The sequence below is a fragment of the Corythoichthys intestinalis genome, unplaced genomic scaffold (assembly GCF_030265065.1).
Source record: "Corythoichthys intestinalis isolate RoL2023-P3 unplaced genomic scaffold, ASM3026506v1 HiC_scaffold_23, whole genome shotgun sequence".
NCBI lineage: Eukaryota > Metazoa > Chordata > Actinopteri > Syngnathiformes > Syngnathidae > Corythoichthys > Corythoichthys intestinalis.
The window spans coordinates 5,880,359-5,900,465 of NW_026651592.1; the positions used below are offsets into that span (position 1 = coordinate 5,880,359).

The 20,107-nt window shown below is 37.9% G+C and overlaps 1 protein-coding gene across 2 annotated transcripts; it reads right to left on the minus strand.

Annotated features, from left to right (window-relative positions):
• Nucleotides 1-210: 210 nt before the first annotated feature.
• On the minus strand, nt 211-19,264 carry LOC130911140 (claudin-9-like). Of its 2 annotated transcripts, none has more exons than XR_009061980.1 (2): nt 18,872-19,264; nt 211-943 (listed from the first exon to the last, which is right to left on the minus strand). XR_009061980.1 is itself a non-coding variant. In XM_057828894.1 (2 exons), the coding sequence occupies exon 2, from the start codon at nt 13,474-13,476 to the stop codon at nt 12,835-12,837; it is 642 nt and encodes a 213-aa protein (XP_057684877.1). In that variant the 5' UTR covers nt 13,477-13,632; nt 18,872-19,264; the 3' UTR covers nt 10,838-12,834. The 2 variants fall into 2 exon arrangements, 1 of the variants encoding a protein (XP_057684877.1); XM_057828894.1 differs by lacking the exon at nt 211-943 and adding an exon at nt 10,838-13,632.
• Between the last annotated feature and the right edge of the window lie 843 nt (nt 19,265-20,107).

Genomic DNA, 20,107 nt, shown 5'->3' on the forward strand with positions numbered 1-20,107 from the left:
AATGTCTGGCACAGACTTAATAAATTGGTCAGCAGTACTGCTACCAGCATATCAAGTAGATTACACACTAAATGCTGCCCCTCCTTTACGCACTAAAAGGCAGCAGCACTTTAAGCAACATTGCCCCATGTGATCCTTTACTCCCAATTATCTAAAATGGTGACAATCAACAAAAAAAAAGTTGACTGCGACGGCCGACGCTTCAAGGATAGGTGGAAATTGGAGTATTTCTTCACTAAAATACGCAACAACTGTGTCGGCCTCATTTGCAAAGAGACAGTTTAGACAGTTCAGAGTTTATAAAGCGTTCAGTGTGAGGCGATATTACCAAAGAATGACATGTACGACAAGATTACAAGGAAGATTCGTAGCAAGAAATTGAAGCAACTTTAAGCTAGTTTAACTTTACAGCAGCAGTATTTCACAAGAGCCCGAGAGTCGAAAGAGAACGCAACAAAGGCTAGTTGCGAGATTGTTGAGATAATTAATTAAAAATAATAATAAAGCAAATGTGACACACAGAATGGCTATATATTGTTCTACGTAAAGGACGTTAGCCTAGGTCGGCCCCCCACATTTTTACCACACCAAATCTGGCCCCCTTTGCAAAAAGTTTGGACACCCCTGCTCTAATCCGATTCATATTTGTGTCGGTTGGCAGAGCGAAAACCTATGATAGCACAATAAATGATAATTATTCTATACATTATTTTGCGGTCACGGTGTATCAGCTTCACAAAAAGAAATGCAAAACAAACCTTTCGGTGTTTCCCACACGATCTGTTGCCTGTGTTTCATCAGTGTGATTGCTCCCCATAATGATCCTTTCATTAGGCTGCATTGGTTTTCATTTGGGCTCAAATTGATAACCCAAAACACCAAAGAAAGGTTCATGACTCTCCTCGTCACCATTAGAAGAACGTTCGTTACGTCGGATTCTTCGCTGCAAAAAAGGAAAGGTCAAAGATAAGCAGGCAACTTAGCACAATGTCACTTACAGCTACAAATGAAGTCAGAAACCTTGGCGTAATTATTGACTCAGACCTAAAATTTGATAGCCATCTAAAGTCTGTCACTAAATCCGCTTATTACCACCTAAAAAATATTAACAGAATTAAGGGGCTTCTGACTCAACAAGACATGGAAAAACTTATGCATGCATTCATTTACAGCAGATTGGACTATTGCAACGGTATATTTACGGGTCTTGATAAAAAATCAGTCAGGAAGCTGCAGCTAGTACAGAATGCTGCAGCCAGAGTCCTCACAAATACAAGGAAGCTGGACCACATTACACCGGTTTTGAAATCGCTACACTGGCTTCCAGTGAGTCAAAGGATAGACTATAAAATACTACTGCTCGTCTACAAAACACTTAATGGCCTTGGACCAAAATACATGCTTGACTTGTTAGATTCCTATGAGACATCTAGACCCCTAAGGTCGTCTGGAACCGGTCTTCTGCATGTTCCAAGAACAAGAACCAAGCAGGGTGAGGCAGTATTTAGTTATTATGCTCCTCACCTCTGGAACAAGTTACCTGAACGTCTGAAGTATGCTCAAACTGTTAGCTCTTTTAAATTAGGGCTAAAAACACTTTTGTTTAGCACTGCATATCCATACCTGGCTATATATTTCAATCTACCTGCTTTCTATTCCTCTTGTGCTTATCAATTATTATTAGTAGTAATAGTTTTTGTTTTATTTTTGTTTTATTTTTATTTATTTATTTTTATTCCACTAGTGATTAAATGCGATCTTTTGTCTTGGTTTTTACGGTGTATTGATGTAAATGTGATTTTTATGATCTTCATGTGATGTAAAGCACTTTGAATTGCCTTGTGTTGAATTGTGCTATATAAATAAATTCGCCTTGCCTTGCCTTTAATGACCAAGGGTGTCAGGGAAGAATGTGGCCTTGGATGGTTACTTAAATCCTGTGGATATCTGCAGAAATAGTAGTGTTTAATGAATTGAAAAAAAATTTAAATTTCATTCATCTCAGATGCAATAGTGGATAAACATGTCAATAAAAGCTTTCATTTTCAGGAAATTTCTGCCAATCAAATGCTAGTATCCCAAATTACCCATCCTTTCTTGAGACATCATTAAAATCCATTATCACATGCACCTGAACTTTAATTTATTAGTGTGTAATATGTGCATGGGTAAAACTGACATCACAAAATGGCAGTGCCCATAATATTTTCAGTCATTTTGTATTTAAACATCATCAGATGCCTTTCAGCAAATTTGATTGCCTGAGAGGAAAACATACAGTAAGTGTGTAAGTACAGCACAGGTGTCAAACTTTAGACCAGGGCAGATCGGGTTCGCCATAGCATTTTGTGTGAGCAGCAAAGGTTAAAGGGTATGAAAATGCAAAGGGGGTGTGAGACATCAATAGAACCGTTATGTGCCAAGATAACAAATATTGATAAAGTTAACAAAAAAATCACATTAATGAGCAATTATCGAAAATAGATCGAAAATGACGAACATTTCCGAAAGTGTTCCGGAAACAGCCGAATGGGGCGGAGACGTCATAACAAGAAAACAAAAGGTCGAGGCAGGTGGCGCCAGATATCATTGAAGCGATGTTCACGCATGACAGAGCTCAGCTACTCTCAAGTTTAACCAGTTTGCATTATTTTATTGCAATGTTTTTCCTTATTCAAATTTGTTTCAAGACTACAGTTACAGTTAGACCTCACTTTGATGGTTAATGCAGTTATTGCAATTTTGTTGTTTTATCACAATAGATTGGTTTATTTACATTTCAAAAACCAGAAGCCATTCATTTACGAATGTGATTGCACTTTAGTTTACATATTAAATGTTCAGATATTAAGATTTGAATGAGGCAAAATAACAAGCTTTTTCTCTCAAATATATTGTTATAATCATTTGTTTCGGATGTACTGTAATCATTTTTTGTATAAAAATTAGTTTGGTGTTCAAAAAGTCTTTTTTCAAACTTGAGTCTTGAAAAAGACGGGGTTGTCTTATAATCAGGGCCGTCATATATTCAGGCCAATACGGCACTTATTTTTCCCTCCTCTGTCATTGTTTCCATACTATCGTCATTAAAATATGAAAATGCTTTTCATCAAGACAATTCTTACAGGGTGTGTGTTTTATAGTGGGCAGGGCAGCTTTAAACCATTCATCAGTGATTGGGCACATATCTGACTTAAATTGTTTCGTAAAAATTGGTTTCAATTGCTCTTTAAGTTTCCTTAGGCAGTGGTTCACTGACATATTTTCCCCCCTTCTGACATATTTTGCATGCTATCCTCATTAAAAGATGAAAACCCTATAAATATTTGGGTGGTTTTATTTAAAGCAAACACTGTTTTTTCATCTGTGTGATTTTGACAAAGGTCAGATCACATTTGATGGTGATTTTATGCAGAAATGTGAGAAATTCCAAAAGGTTCAGATACTTTTTCATACCACTGTATATATATATATATGTAGATATAAATGAATAAATAAATAAGTAAGTAAATGAATAAATAAATAAATATTTTTAATATAAATATTAAAAAATATTTACTGGCTTCAAAGTTGAAATCAAAATTTTAAATAAACAGATTATAGAAAATAATAAAAATTTGAAATACATAATAAATAATATTTAACATATACAATGATAAATGGCTTCACAGATGCTCAGTTGACTTTCAAATATTAAATACTGTAAATAAATGATGATAAGAAATATTTAAAAACAAATGATTGGCTTCACAGGCCCACAGTTGGCATCAAAAAAAAAAAAAAAAAACATAAAAATAATGATAGTTTTATTAACAGAATGAATAGCTTCTCAAACCCACATTTGACAATTAAATATTCATTTAGTCTTTTTTTGTAGTGGACCGAGTTGAGTATTTATCATAGCCTTACTTTACATATCACTCACATTATGAATGGTTTATAATAGTTGTTCTTGTGGACAAGAGTACTGTATTGCATCATACTGAGAGTCTGTTTCCAATATTTTGACCCACTCATGTTGCCAAGTAAGGAAAACACACACTTCTATTTGCACTAAATCCAGCAAATCTGAGCATTAGTACTTAAACAGGCACCCTCATATTAACCACCACTGACGGCGATAGACGTCCAGTCGATGGCACCGAAACACCGCCAGTCATTGTCGTGTGACATCATGTCTGAGAGAATTTCCTCCTTGGTGGAAATGAATGTCCACACAATTCTCTTCAGGAAGTAAATAGATGATTACCTGTGTGCACAATGGTGGTGGGAGGAATTGCTGGGGTTTGGGGGTCTTATCAGTGTCCTTTTTTGAAGGTCATAGTGTTTCTAAAGGTTTATTTGCCCTTGTTCTGTGTTATTAGTTTTTACTCCGAGTGACTTGTTTCATTTCTGGGAACTTTTTGCTTGCGCATTACTTTTTAGTGTTATTTTGGAGAACGTTTTGGATGCACTCCAGAGAAATGGATGTTCAACTCTCCAAAGCCTTGCTAATTCCATTGTATACATTAGTGGTGTCAAGCTCTGTTCTACCAAATCACTTTGTGTGGTCCACTAAAGCAAATAAAATGTGTCGTGTTTATATTTCTTAGAAAATGGTTGTTTTCTTTTTCTTTTCATTTAACACACACACGGAACAACAGCCAAATGTTTTTGCTGTGCCGTTGTTTTGATTCAAACTGCTAAGTTTGGCATTTATGAACACTTTTAAGTTGACGTTAGCTATATTTTTTCAAGTTACTGACAAGTCTCAGTCTTATTATGATTATGATTTTGAAGTTGTCATCTTTGCACGTTTTTATCTTGTTGACACTTTATCGGAGATTCATTTAAATCAGACATGTCCAAAGTGCGGCCCGGGGGCCAAATGCGGCTCGTGGTCAGATTTCATCCGGCCCCCAGCCTGTGTCATAAAATCAATAATGTCTGGCCCGCACACAGACCTAAAAAAATTGGTCAGCAGTAATGCTACCAGCATATGAAGTAGCTTACACACTAAATGCTGCTCCTCATTTACCCACTAAAAGGCAGCAGCACTCTAAGCAACATTACCCCGCATGACCCTTTACTCCCAATTTTCTAAAATGGCGACAATCAACAAAAAAAAGAAAGTTGACTGTCGGCCGACGCTTCAAGGATAGGTGGAAACTGGACTATTTCTTCACTAAAATACGCAAAAACTGTATCTGCCTCATTTGCAAAGAGACAGTCGCTATTTTTAAAGAGTTCGATGTGAGGCGATATTACTAAACAAGACAAGCTGACATGTACGACAAGATTACAGGGAAGATACGTAGCGAGAAATTGAAGCAACTTAAAGCTAGTTTAATTTTACAGCAGCAGTATTTCGCAAGAGCCCAAGAGATGAACGAGAACGCCACAAAGGCTAGTTGCAAGATTTTGAGGAAATTATTAATTAAAAAAATAATAATAAAGCAAATGTGACACACAGAATGGCTTGCTAAAATTTGCATAAATATATTGTTCTACGTAAAGGATGTCAGCCAAGGTCGGCCCCCCACATTTTTACCACACCGATTCTGTCCCCCTTTGCAAAAAGTTTGGACACCCCTGATTTAAATACTGTTCAGAAATAAATAAATAAGCAACTCTAGAGAGTTATTTAGGGCCATAACCAGATTTATTTCTTATGGAATGCTCCAAAATCAACAGGAAGTCAAACAGAATTTCCCCCTAAACCCAAGATGAACAGGAAGTCAATTGGAAATTCCGCCAAAATCAGCCAAAAATTCTACCCATAATCAACAGGATGTTTAATTGTATCAGTCCCTTGAAAGGTTCCAAAAATGTGGTTGTCTTGTGCCTGACTAATATTTTGCCCAGTTCCACACCCTGCTTTTCACGGTTCTAGAAGCACTGGTATAAGTGTCTTTTAAAGTGTATGTCAACACCTGGGGAAATGCTAATATTCCATCATTTATCCATAAACGAATGCCTTTTGGATTCATATCATGTCACTTCGTGTAATTACACACATCGCAACACCAAGAAAATGAGAGAAATTTGGGTCAATTTCAAGCTAAAAAGACCCGCCCCCGAGATCCCGGAAATCTGGCAGATTGTGGGCGTGACATCAAAACAAGGAAACAACCGGCTCAGTGCTTTAGTACTGAATGGCGGCGATGATGGCGGACAATTACGTTTCTAGTTGCAGGGACGAATCCGACGTAACGAACATTCTTCTAATGGTGACGAGGAGAGTTATGAACCTTTCTTTGGTGTTTTGGGTTATCAATTTGAGCCCAAACGAAAGCCAATGCAGCCTAATGAAAGGATCATTGAGGGGAGCAATCACACTGATGAAACCCCGACAACAGTTCGTGTGGGAAACACCAAATGGTATGTTTTGCATTTCTTTTTGTGAAGCTGATACACCGTGACCGCAAAATAAAGTAAGTATAGAATAATTATCATTTAATATGCTATCATCGGTTTCGCTCTGCCAACCGACACAAATATGAATGGGATTAGAGCAGGGGTCCCCAACCTTTTTGCACCACGGACCGGTGTGATTTGGGTCTATTTTTTCACGGACCGGTGTCCCTCTTTTATATTCAGTTGGACTCTCAATGTTATCCAATGGTGCTAAAAAAACTATTTACATCACAAACATACATGTGCGACACGGAAATGGCGTAAATTAACACTTAACGACACGGCAAAGTCGTTAAGTGAGAGGGCTACGTGCAGTTGTTGTGTGCGCCAAACATGGCAAACGTAAGTTAATATTCCTTTCTTTAAAGAAAGTTTGTACTGTGTACTTAGGAATCGCTGCATTCGCGGTCCTTTTTAACGTTACGCGCATGCCAACTTTGTCAGAACACCGGCAATGTGCGGCAGAAAAATACAGCAAATATAAAATAGCATTTGTTTTTAGCCCCGTCGTGTTAAGTGCAGGGAAAAAATACAACTCACCCGCTGAATCAGTGGGAGGGCTGAGTTTGTTTCGTTGAGACGAGATGGGAGAGTGAGAGAAGCTAGCATCAAGCTAGCGATGTTGGAAATTGTAGCACAGTTTTCAGCGCACTCCAAGCGATGTCGGGATATTCCGAAATGACTTTAATCCAGAATTTCGGTAGAGTTGTTGTCTCAAATGTACGTTTAAGTCGCCGTGATTTGCGATCTCTACAAGCTGATATTCCTGTTCCACAGACATGCTCGAATCACTCGATTTATTCACATACGGGTCACGAATTCACTCCTTCGCAGTTCGTGGGTCTTTAGTGATTGGGAAGTAGCATAAATTTTGTTTTCTTTGAGGTTGTAGGCACATCTTCTGGCTTGTCAGGTTCCAGTTTCCCTGTAAAATTGCAAAATTAGCCCTCTTAGCACTGACGAACTTTACTCATTTTCATTTTTCTCGCGTTCGGGAACTCATGGGTACTACATTGCTACAAATGGCTATTTGTAAACCACATAGCATGACAGGTTTGAACCATTTTAGCGATTTTTTTGATAAAACATGAACGCAACTCTCTCGTCGATAAACAACGATGGCACCTGCCTCGACCTTTTGTTTCCTTGTTATGACGTCTCCGCCCCAGTAGCTCGGCTAAAAAGAACAAGCAGGAAGTCGATGTAGCTTTTGTGGAGGTTCGTAGCTGCTCTCCCTCAGCTGCTGTGTCACAGCCTTCTTTATTAAGGGGCAAACAGTAGGATTGGAGGGGTCAGGAAAGAGACTACATGAGGGCCACATGGCCCGGATCAAAGGAAATGCTAACTTGACAGAGGCTATCCTATCTTGTGCCTAACTATAAGGAAAGCATAAATGTTAACTGTGTGCACAACAATTCCAACAGAAACTGTTCTGAAGTTGGTTTACTTCTGTGTTTGTGTTTGTTGGATGGTCTTGTTGCAGCATCCATCCTCTTTTTAGCTTTAACTGTCTGACATATGGCCCCAGGTTTTTCATTCTTCCATTAATGATTGCAAATTTTCCAGGCCCAGAGGGAGCAAAACAGCCCCAAATCATGATGCTCCCTCCACCAAGCTTCACGGTGGGGATGAGGTGTTGATGTTGGTGAGCTGTTCCATTTTTCCTCCACACATAACATTGTGTGTTACTCCCAAATAATTTAACTCTGGTTTCAACAGTCCACAAAATATTTTATATTACAGATATTTATCTATCTACAGATAAGATATTTTTAAGATATGTATGTATCTACACATAGATAGATAGATCAATAGATAGATAGATAGATAGATAGATAGATAGATAGATAGATAGATAGATAGATATCTTATCTGTAGATAGATAAATATCTTATAAATATCTTATCCATAGTATCTATCGATTCAAGTCTATATAGATATAGATTTCTTATCTGTAGATAGATAAATATCTTATAAATATCTTATCTATAGTATCTTTCGATTCAAGTCTAGATAGATATAGATATCTTATCCGTAGATAGATAAATATCTTACAAATATCTTATCTATAGTATCTATCAATTCAAGTCTAGATAGATATAGATATCTTATCTGTAGCTAGATAAATATGTTATAAATATCTTATCTACAGTTTAGATATGCTAGCATATCTATATAATATGCTAGCATATCTATCTATCTATCTAGACTTGAATCGATACTGTAGATAAGATATTTATAAGATATTTATCAATCTACAGATCAGATTAAGTATCTATCTAGACTGGAATCGATAGACACTGTAGATAAGATATTTATAAGATATTTATCTATCTACAGATAAGATATCTATATCTATCTAGACTTGAAACGATAGATACTGTAGATAAGATATTTATATTTATCCATCTAGAGATAAGATATATATATCTATCTAGACTTGAATCGATAGATACTGTAGATAAGATATTTATAAGATATTTATCTATCTACAGATAACATATCTATCTATCTATCTGTCTATCTATCTGTCTATCTATCTATCTATCTATCTATCTATCTATCTATCTATCTATCTATCTATCTATCTATCTATCTATCTATCTATCTATCTATCTATCATTCATGTCAATGCCAGTTAAACAGTTAAATAATGTAAATGTAATGTCATGAGCATTTTCCCTCCTATTTAGAATCAGACAGTGGGACCTCTTACCTCTTCTCGTCCAAAAAACAACCTAGTAGGTCACTTTTTATTTGTTTAGAGCACACTAAATAGGTCACTCAATAGCACTTCTGGACTAAATGATTTTTACATTTACTTTTATTTTCCAGAGTACTGTGGGAGGGGGGTTGAATTGACAGAATCAGGTGATCAATGCAGTCTTTGTGCGGGTCTCTGTTGCACATTTGGCCGATTATCCCTGACCAGGTTTCAGGGCAAATTACAAAGGAAGACGAGGCCAACAAGACCCCCTTTGTGTCCTTGCTATGTTTGCCCCGAAACTAAATATCTCCTGTCGGGGGGTGACGCAGCTGCTACATGTGCATAATAAAGTGACACAGGTGAAACGCTTATCATACAGCAAGTGACTTTAATATGGAATTGAATGTAGACAATAGTTGCTTACTCAATGGATAAAAATATATTATTTGCAGAGCACAGAAATACAGTTTGTAGTAGTAGTAGTAGTGGAGAAGCAATGGTGCCCTGACATATGAGCGCTGTATGGTGGAAGTGAACACAGCTTAATTCAAAAGCAGACGTTTGGAAGACTGCGAACAGTTCTTCAGAAACAAAGATTTATACTATTTTTGTTTTAGCAAAATAAATAAATACTCACAGGAATGCATGTTCAATCTTGTGGTATACTGGGGAGATTTGACTCGCTCCTGTTTGTGCTATACTGCACTCTGGTGGCCAAGCTTTGCACAATAAAAGGCACAGCGCAATGTCTATTGAATTGATGCAAAAAGTTGTTTGATATATTTTATTTTTTATTATTAAGTACAATATAACAGAGTTCAGTACTATTTTTTCCTGATTAACCCGAATGATGACAAATCTTTGATAGCGTAAAGTGTTTTTGTTCAGCGCCACTGACAGCCATAGCAGTAAAAAAAAAAAAAATTTTTTTAAACTGTCAGTCTTAAAGTGTGGTAGAGTACCACTAGTGGTAACTGAAAGGCTTAATCAAATCTTCAAACTGCCTTGAACTTTACTTTTGTAAATTTCTTTAACTCTTTCAGTGCCACTGACGATTATGTGGCATCCAATCATCCTTCTACTGTGAATTTAAATGAGTTTATCATGTGTAGATGTCCAATCCATTTGAACTGGGAGGTTGGCAGCGAATGAAAAACTCCCATACTTTATATGGATTGGACATCTAGCACCGTCAATGGCAGCCGATGAGTTAATTACTGTTCAGTTGTATTTAACTTTAAAGTACATTCTTTTTTATCTAGTTCTTTTCAAACATTTATTTAGTCCCAATATTGTTTGTAGTTTTTTTTTTTTTTTAATGTAATACAATTGAACTTAATCAGCTCAGTCCAACCTTATATGCTATTGTGTTTTATTCTTGGCCATAATCCTAGTACTTGGAGACCCAAGTATGTTTTTTATTGGTACCATTTTTCACAGAGGTGGCAAGTTAGAGATTTTTCATATCTTCGGGTGGCACACCAAAACTAAAAGCCATAATTCCATCATATCATTAGAAAATTATCAAAAAGTTGAAAACTATCATTTCAAAAAACACCTACTGATAAACATTTCTTTATAATGCAATATTTAATGTTACTAATGATCCAATGTGAACAGACTAATAACAATGCAGGTGACATTTTGAGTTTCACAACAAATGTTTTATTGAGTATTGTATAGAGCATAAGGCGTAAATTTAATGTAAACAAAGAAAAAAACTACTGAGGAAAAGCAGGTACAGGCATATACAGATAAATGCAAGTATAGAAACAATCATATATTTGCTTTATGTAACAGAAATTTCCCAATACGGATCAATATTTTTATTCTGATAAAGCAAAAATTAGGGTAACCATTGAGGGTGTAATTGCATGTTTGGGATAAAATGCATAACTGACCCTATTACAAACCAGACTAGCCAGTGGCTAGTAAATATATACGCAGTAAAAAAAAAAAAAATTAAAAAAAAAAAAAATTATTAGTCATGCTAATGTAAGATTTTAAAACGATATAACTCAAATTCTTACTGGTGTTTAGCTCAGTTGTCTGGGCACTCCGCTGTCACTTTGGTAGCCCAACTTGTTACAGGTAGTCCCCGAGTTACAAACGAGTTCCGTTCCTACTCTGGCAACGTAACTTGAATTTTCGTATAAATCGGAATTAAACCTTTAATTACCCCTAATTCTCAAAATGACTATCCAAAAACATGTATTATGCATCATATTAAGAAAATGAAGTAAAAAGTAATATTTTGTTAGTGGTGGATGAAGTACTCACTTTTAAAATTAAGTAAAAGTACAGATACAGGTGCAAAAAAGTACTTAAGTAAAAGTACAAATATCTAAGACAAGATTTACTCAAGTAAAAGTACAAAAGTACTTGCCTTAAAATTTACAAGTAAAGAGTAAAAGTATTTTTTCCCCAATTCAAAAATGTACTTAAACCACCACCTACTGTACAAGAGTGTGGTGGTTTTTATTGGTCAATATTTTGTTCACCTGCCTAATCTTGTTTGTACTCATGTTGCTGCCTCTAGTGCTCAGTTACAGTATAGTTGCACTGGGCTAGGCATGAAAACGAAACTATCAATTCACAATGAGAAAAAAAGAAAACAAACCAAAGTAATGTGTAACACAGGTGACAATTTGAAAAGTAGTGGAGTAAAAAATACATATACCTGCTGTAAATGAAGTGAAGTAAAAGCGAAAGGTACCACCTCATATTTGTACTCAAGTAAAGTACAGATACACCAAAATGTACTTAAGTACAGTAGTGAAGTACTTTTACTTCGTTACATTCCATTAGAGCTGAAACAATTACTCAAATAATCCAAGTAACTCGATTTTAAAAATTGATTTTGGCCTTTTCTCCACTCCGAGGAATCATTTAATTTTGCCAGCTCTAAGCATGACATTTTGCCCGGACTACTTTATCTGTGGCACAACGCACTGACAGCACTTGCGTAAAGGAAGAAGGGAGAGGCGGCGGATATATTTGATTTCAACCACACATGAATATTGGGGTAACGACGAAGATGCAGACGAAAGCGAAGAGAAAGGCACCAAGAAAAAGATAAAAAATGTCAAATGTGTAAGAGCATTTCAAGCTGGACACCTAGGCAAACACTGTTTCATGTCTTCACTGTAAAACAGTGCTTGTGTAAGTCTTCAATGCTGCAGCTCCACTGAAGGCACCCTGTTTACTCCGAGAGCGGAGGAGCGATACTCGGACAAGGTCAAATTAAGTTAATGTAGCGCTAATAAAAAAAGATTAACGTTACTGTACCTTGCTAACGTAACGTTAGCCCGTGCTTTTAATTAGGACTACTGTCGGTGCACAGCTAGCGTGTCTTTCATACAGGCTTTATTTAATCTTTAAAAACACAGCGCTCTAGCGTGATGAGGGTGTAAAATAAAAACACAATAAAGCTGACTGTCAATTTTAGCTCAGTTGTCATTCACTGATAAAACACCAAGTAGCACTGGTGCCTAATGTGCTCCAATAAAGCAGGTATCATACAGTATATTTGTTTTTGAACACTGCAAAAACTCAAACTCCTATCAGGACTTACAATTAAAAAGTCATTATCGGACAACTCTATTTTCGTTCTGTTGACACCGAATATATAGGCAAAAAGACACCCACCACCCCAAAAATACAGGTCCAAGGTCCTTAAATGTCCACTCACTGCTCATAACTCTCCCTGCTGGTCACAAAAGTAACACTCATCACACATAGTCTTGTTTCCCGCGTCCACGCCGACTAACAGCCGAGTATTCGGACACCTTCCGCACCTGCGGGGTTTTCCTCTTGCCACAGGTGCACCACAGCAGTGCTCCCCCTAGTATGAGCAAACAAGACGCGGCCCATCCAAAGTAGAGTGCATTCCCAAAGTCGCGTTTTCCCGTCTCCTCCAGAAGCGGGTCGTAGAACCCCATCACGATGACGTGTGCCGTCCAGGACACCGCCATCAGCGTCAGAATCCCCGCTAGAGTCAAGACCAGCCCACCGACAAACACTAGACGCCGTTTCCCCTTTTCATCCTGGCTGCAATCGGTGCATTTGGCTCCCGCTGTCGCCAATGCGACCCCTATGACTCCCAGCGTGACTGAGACCACCACTAAGGCGCGGGCGGCTTGGAGGTCCCGCGGTAGCCCCAGCATGGAGTCGTGGACCTTGCAGTGCATCTGGCCTGTACTCTGAACTGAGCAGTTCATCCACAAGCCCTCCCAAATGACCTGGGACATGACCACGTTTTGACCCACGTAGGCTGCCACACGCCACATGGGAAGGCCGCACGCCACCATCACGCCTATCCAGCCCGCCACGGCGAGCGTCAGTCCCAGGAGTTCCACGCCAGCAGACGCCATCGTCGGGGAAAGAAAGCCCCTCTGTGCGTAGGTGATATTGGATCCCCTTGGCTCTGAGTTCAGAGTCCGATTTGAGGAAGAAACTTGTTCTATCGTCTTTATACGGTTTGAAGGTGGAGTCAGCGCCAGGTGTAAGGAAGCTAGCGTTGAAGGATGCTGACAAATAATTGCGGATGGAGAAAAAGGGATTAACACATTAGCTGCCATTGACGGTGCTAGATGTCAAATCCATTTTAACTGGGAGAGTCCCTCCCAGTCAAAACAGACTAGACATCTAGCAAGGTTAATGGTAGGGTTGTTCCGATCATGTTTTTTCGCTCCCGATCCGATCCCGATCGTTTTAGTTTGAGTATCTGCCGATCCTGATATTGGTTTTTTTTTTGCTCCCGATTCAATTCAAATCATTCCCGATAATTTTTCCCGATCATATACATTTTGGCAATGCATTAAGAAAAAAATGAATAAAACTCGGACGAATATGTACATTCAAAATACAGTACATAAGCACTGTATTTGTTTATTATGACAATAAATCCTCAAGATGGCATTTACATTATTAACATTCTTTCTGTGAGAGGGATCCACGGGTAGAAAGACTTGTAATTCTTAAATGATAAATGTGACTTTGTATATTGTGACTAAATATTGCCATTTAGTGTATTTGTTGAGCTTTCAGTAAATGATACTGTAGCCATTTAACTGTTCAGCCCAAATGCATGATGGGAAGTGCAACCATGACTGTGCGTAGTGGTACCAATTGATATATCTTCTCTGCGTTGGGAAATAACATAGGGTGTTAAGAAAAGATCAATTACTACCTTTCTTCCCCACATTGCTTCCCACGATATTTCTAATCGTAGGGAGAGGGATTGTAAGGCTTTAGCCAATTAAAAAAAGGCTCCAAAGGCTGCCAAAATTCACTCTACTCATTTTACGCTACCTTTTAGCTCTATATATTGGTAAAACGGCGCCATTACAGATTGAACGCGACAATGCGTGAGTGGGTCGTGCGGCGCATGCGTTAATTGCGTTAAATATTTTAACGTGATAAATTTCTTTTAAAAATTAATGACTGCCATTAACGGGATAAATTTGATAACCCTACCTTAAGCCTAAACTAAAGACTCTGGATGAGTGTAACATATTATGTCTGTAACGTTAAATACAATTAGAAAACGATTTAATTTAAAAGATATATATATATTAAAAAAAAGGCATGACCGATATTTTTTTGCCGATTCCGATACTTCCGATACGTCGCGATGCCGATCGATCCGGACATCTCTAGTTAATGGCATTGATTGATAAACAGTGGTATGAAAAAGTCTCTGAACCTTTTGAAATTTCTCACATTTCTGCATAAAATGACCATCAAATGTTATCTGATCTTTGTAAAAATCACACAGATGTAAAAACAGTGTCTGCTTTAACTAAAACCACTCAAACATTTATAGATTTTCATCTTTTAATGAGGATAGCATGCAAACAATGACAGAAGGGGGAAAAATAAGTAAGTGAACCCTCTGCCTAAGGAGACTTTAAGAGCAATTGAAACCAATTTTTACCAAACATTTTAAGTCAGATGTGTGCCCAATCACTGATGAGTGGTTTAAAGCTGCCCTGCCCAATATAAAACACACACCCGGTAAGAATTGTCTTAATGAGACTAGTGTCTGATGTGCATCATGGCTCGGTCAAAAGAGCTGTCTGAAGACCTGCGATTGAGGATTGTTGATTTGTATAAAGCTGGGAGAGGATACAAAACCCTCTCTAAAAGTCTGGATGTTCATCAATCGACAGTCAAAGAAGTTGTCTACAAATGGATTGAGTCTGGCACTGTTGCTACTCTCCCAAGGAGTGGCCGTCCACCAAAGATGATGCCAAGAGTTCAGCGCAGAATACTCAGAGAGGTAAAAAAGAATCCTAGAGTGTCTGCTAAAGACTTACAGAAATCACTGGCGCAGTCCAATATCTCAGTGCACACATAAGCTATATGTAAAACTATGGCCAAAAATTGTCTTCATGGGAGGACTACACGGAGGAAGCCACTGCTGTCTGGAAAAAAAAACATTGTTGCTTGTTTATTGTTCGCAAAAAGGCACTTGGGCAAAATAGTTTTGTGGACTGATGAAACCAAAGTTGAATTATTTGGGAGTAATATATAAGTCATGTGTGGAGGAAAAATGGAACAGCTCACCAACATCAACACCTCATCCCCACCGTGAAGCATAGTGGAGGGAGCATCATGATTTGGGGCTGTTTGCTCCCTTAGGGCCTGGACAACTTGTAATCCTTAATGGAAGAATTAATTCAAAAGTTCATCAGGATGTTTTGCAGGAAAACCTGAGGTCAGCCTCCGTCAGACAGTTGAAGCTAAAAAGAGGATGGATGCTGCAACAAGACAAAGGTCCAAAACACAGAAGTAAATCAAGTTCAGAATGGTTTCAGAAAAACAAAACACACGTTCTGGAGTGGCCAAGTCAAAGTCCAGACTTGAACCCCATTGAGATGCTGTGGCATGACCTAAAGACAACGATTCATGCCAGACATCCCAGGAATCTGACTGAACTATAGCAGTTTGGTAGAGAAGAATGGGCCAAGATTATTCCTGATTGATGTGCCAGACTGATCTGCAGCTACAGGAAGTGTCTGATTGAAGTTATTGCTGCTTAAGGGGGGTTAAGGGGGGCACAAAATATTAAATGTGATGGTTCACTTACTTATGTTTCCCCACTTCTGTCATTGTTTGCATGTTTTTTTATTTACTGCCAGTTTTCAACAGCTAATAAATCACTCAATTTAACATCAGAAACTTAATACTTGAGGAAAACATGCAGAATCAATCATAAATAATATGTAAATAGATAATTAATAAATTCTATATACAATCACAACTTATTATAGAATCGAATATACCTTTATTATCATAATACACTATATACTGTTAGCGAATGAGGCTAGCGGACGCCTGGCATAAACAGAGCTTTTCTGGCGAAAATTCTTGTGAATAAATGCTTAAATTCCCGAATTCTTCATAGATATGGAAGTAAAACAGTCTCGATTCTTGGTTAACAGCAAAGAAACCGCACAGTTAGCGTCTATTTTACGTATTTTGAGGAAGTACCGTGCTAATATTCTAGCAAACGATGCTAGCGGCCGCCTGGCGTAAAAGCTTTTCTGGCGAAAATTTGTGAATAAATGCTTGAATCCCCGAATTCTTCATAGATACGGACGTAAAACAGTCTCAATTCTTGGTTAAAGGCAAAGAAACCGTACAGTTAGTGTTTATTTTACGTATATTGACGAAGTGCCATGCTACTATGCTAGCGAATGATGCTAGCGGCCGCCTGTCGTAAAATGACCTTTTCTGGCGAAAATTATTGTGAATAAATGCTTGAATCCCCGAATTCTTCATAGATATGGACGTAAAACTGTCTCGTTTCTTGGTTAAAAGCAAAGAAACCGTACGGTTAGTGTTTATTTTACGTATATTGACGAATGACCATGCTACTATGTCAGAGAATGAGGCTAGCAGCCACCAGGCGTAAAAGGAGCTTTTCTGGCGAAAATTCTGGTGAATAAATGCTTAAATCCCCGAATTCAACATAGATATGGACGTATAACAGTCTCGATTCTTGGTTAAAAGCAAAGAAACCGTACAGTTAGTGTTTATTTTACGTATATTGATGAAGTGCCATGCCGCCTGGCGTAAAATGACATTTTCTGGGGAAAATTTTGGTGAATAAATGCTTAAATCCCTGAATTCTTCATAGATATGAACGTACTAAAACGGTCTCGTTTCTTTGTTAAAAGCAAAGAAACTGTACAGTTAGCGTTTATTTTACGTATATTGAAGAAGTACCATGCTACTATGTTAGATAGGGTGACCAAACGTCCTCTTTTGCCCGGACATGTCCTCTTATTACGTGCTCTTCGGAGGGTCCTGCCGGGTTACATAAATTTATGAAAATGTCCGGTTTTTATGATTTTTCACGGGACCAATTTGAAGAGAATCCCTCCGGCCGCTAGGAGGCAGTGCGTACCTGCGTTGATGTGGCTCCGACTAGTAGGGGGGACAAGGAGTACATCTTCTTCTTGTTTTTTGTTGGCAGTTTACCCTTTGTTTCATGTGGAATTACCACCATCTAACGACGGTTGACAGTTTGGCAAGAAATCAGACTACAGCAAAGAGTTTTAAGACGTGGCTCCATACACCTTTCTGTAGGTTTCTCTCCTGTTAATGTCGATCACGTGTGTTGAATATTGGGTTATATGTGTAAAGAGAGATGCAGTATATTGTATTAGTCTTGTATTAATTGTTCTGTGTTCGTGTATTTGGTTGAATGTTAGTATATTTTAAATAGGAGCGCCTGCCCAATTGAGAGTTTTTTACGATAAATACGTATATAATGGCAACTGTTGACTTCTGTCGGAGATTTGTACTGGCGTAATCTGTAAAATCCTGTTTGGTGTCGCATCGTTGCGCTGCCAATGATTGTAAACTTTTATAGCAAAGTTTGATTTTGCCTCACCCGGTACTCGTTAACAGGGTAGCTATCAGTGCGCTCAGCCGCGCTAAGCATTATGGGAAATGTAGTTTTGAACTGCTGCGTTTGGAAACATGCTGGTTGAATAGCTTGTCAGTTTATTTCAGTTATAGTTTGCGAACACTGAATAGAATAAAGTTGAGTGGGAATAACAATATCACGACAATTGTCGTGATAGTATTTTCTAAAAATGTTGAGTTGGCACATAGCCTACTGTGTGTGCGTATTGACTGGACTACATTTCCATGGGTCTGCATTATATATATATATATATATATATATATATATATATATATATATATATATATTTTTTTTTTTTTAATTATTTATCAATATTCGTTTATTTTATTATTATTATTATTTTTTTTTTAGGTTTGATTATTGTTTTTAGGAAGAATAAAGCCTGTCGAGTAAAAAATATTTCCATATAGTGTATAATATATACTAAATACTGAATTTTTCTAACCAGACGGAGGAGGCACACTTTAAATATATTAAAGTTATATAGGCATCTTTGAGTGGACTTCGAGTAAAATTCAAGTAACTCGAGACCGAGCCGAGTGTCCTCTTTTTTGGAAATCAAAATATGGTCACCCTAATGTTAGAGAAAGATGCTAGCAGCCGCCCGGCGTAAAAGGAGCTCTTCTGGTGAAAATGTTTGTGAATAAATGTTTAAATCCCTGAATTCTTTATAGATATGGACGTAAAACAGTCTGGATTCTTGGTTAAAAGTAAACTATGAGGCTAGTTAGTTACGAAAATGAGCCGCCTCCATGTGTAAATAAAGAAAATTCCTGCGAATAAATGCTTCAATCACGCATGCATGTTACAAAAAATATAATATTTACCTTGAATCCTCAAACAAATCACTGCTGAGACAATCCTTCCTGTTTGTATGCGGTACAACTTTCGTAGTTAAATCCAATCATAAGTAAATCCAAGCTTCAATCGGACATGAGCGTGTGCCGTCTTCAGCTATTACTAAATGAAGCTCGGCCCCTTCTGATAAGGCGTCACGCAAAGAATGACTAAGTTAAACGTCATTAGTGATGAGGTCTATGGTCAATGCACAGTTCTGCAGTGTTATGCTAGCATAAGATTTCTTTAGCTTTGTAAGTAAAGTGGAAGTTCCTTGGAAACTTGTCTGTTCTTTCAAAACAGGTTTGGATTATGGGAGATTTCATTGTATATTTTTGATATCTGGGCGTTAGTTTTGCAACTTCCCCTTTAATTACATCTGAATGTGGCCAAATGCTGACTCACTCTCAGGGGTGGGGGGGGGGGGGGGGGGGGGGCACAATACATGTCCTTGTGTCCTACGTCAGCATGTTCTCTACCTCTCTACATCCTATCCTGACTCCCACAAGGAAGAACAAGAGGGATTATTAACAAGGAGAATTTATTTGTGTGTAGCATAAATACTCGCCCGGGTCTTTAGTGCTTTTGAGTAAAAGCATTATTTGTCCAAGGCCAGGTGAAGTATGAGCTTTCCTCTCATTTACTGAGGTCACCCTGCATCACCGGTCCGGGTGATCGTTATCCTAAAGCCCCTGCTTTTTTTTCTCTTCAATGGATTCCCTTTGTAATGAATTCTCCATTCATGCCTGACACAATTATTTATCCGACATCCACTCGACAGGATTATAGTCTTCAACTTTTTACGCCGTCAAAATGTCGAGCGGGGATGCAGAACAGGACCAGCACCGCTGTCTCGCAGACCTGTAAAGCACTTAACCAACATGTGTAAATTTAAGACTTGTTCCATTAAAATGCTTGGCATTCATTTCGAGTTGAGTGTAACTCAAAGAAGAAAAAAAGGAGCAACATGTGCATTTTTTTATTACCACGTTTAGTCCATCTGGCTGCAAAGCAACACAAATATTTATGGATTTTATTTTCTCTTGGTGGAATCTTTCTTTATCAGCACAGGTGGGTAGTAATGTGTTACATTCACTCAGTTACATTTTTAAACATGTTACTGTCCCACTGAATTATTTTTAAACAAGAACAATGTATAAAAATGCTTGTCTTTATTAAACGCTTCATTGAGTGAGTCCACTCAAATCCGCTCAAGTTGCTCACTT

Bases quoted from the DNA above. Each gene is read 5' to 3' on its own strand.
- LOC130911140 (XM_057828894.1), bottom strand. From the start codon at position 13,476: ATGGCGTCTGCTGGCGTGGAACTCCTGGGACTGACGCTCGCCGTGGCG.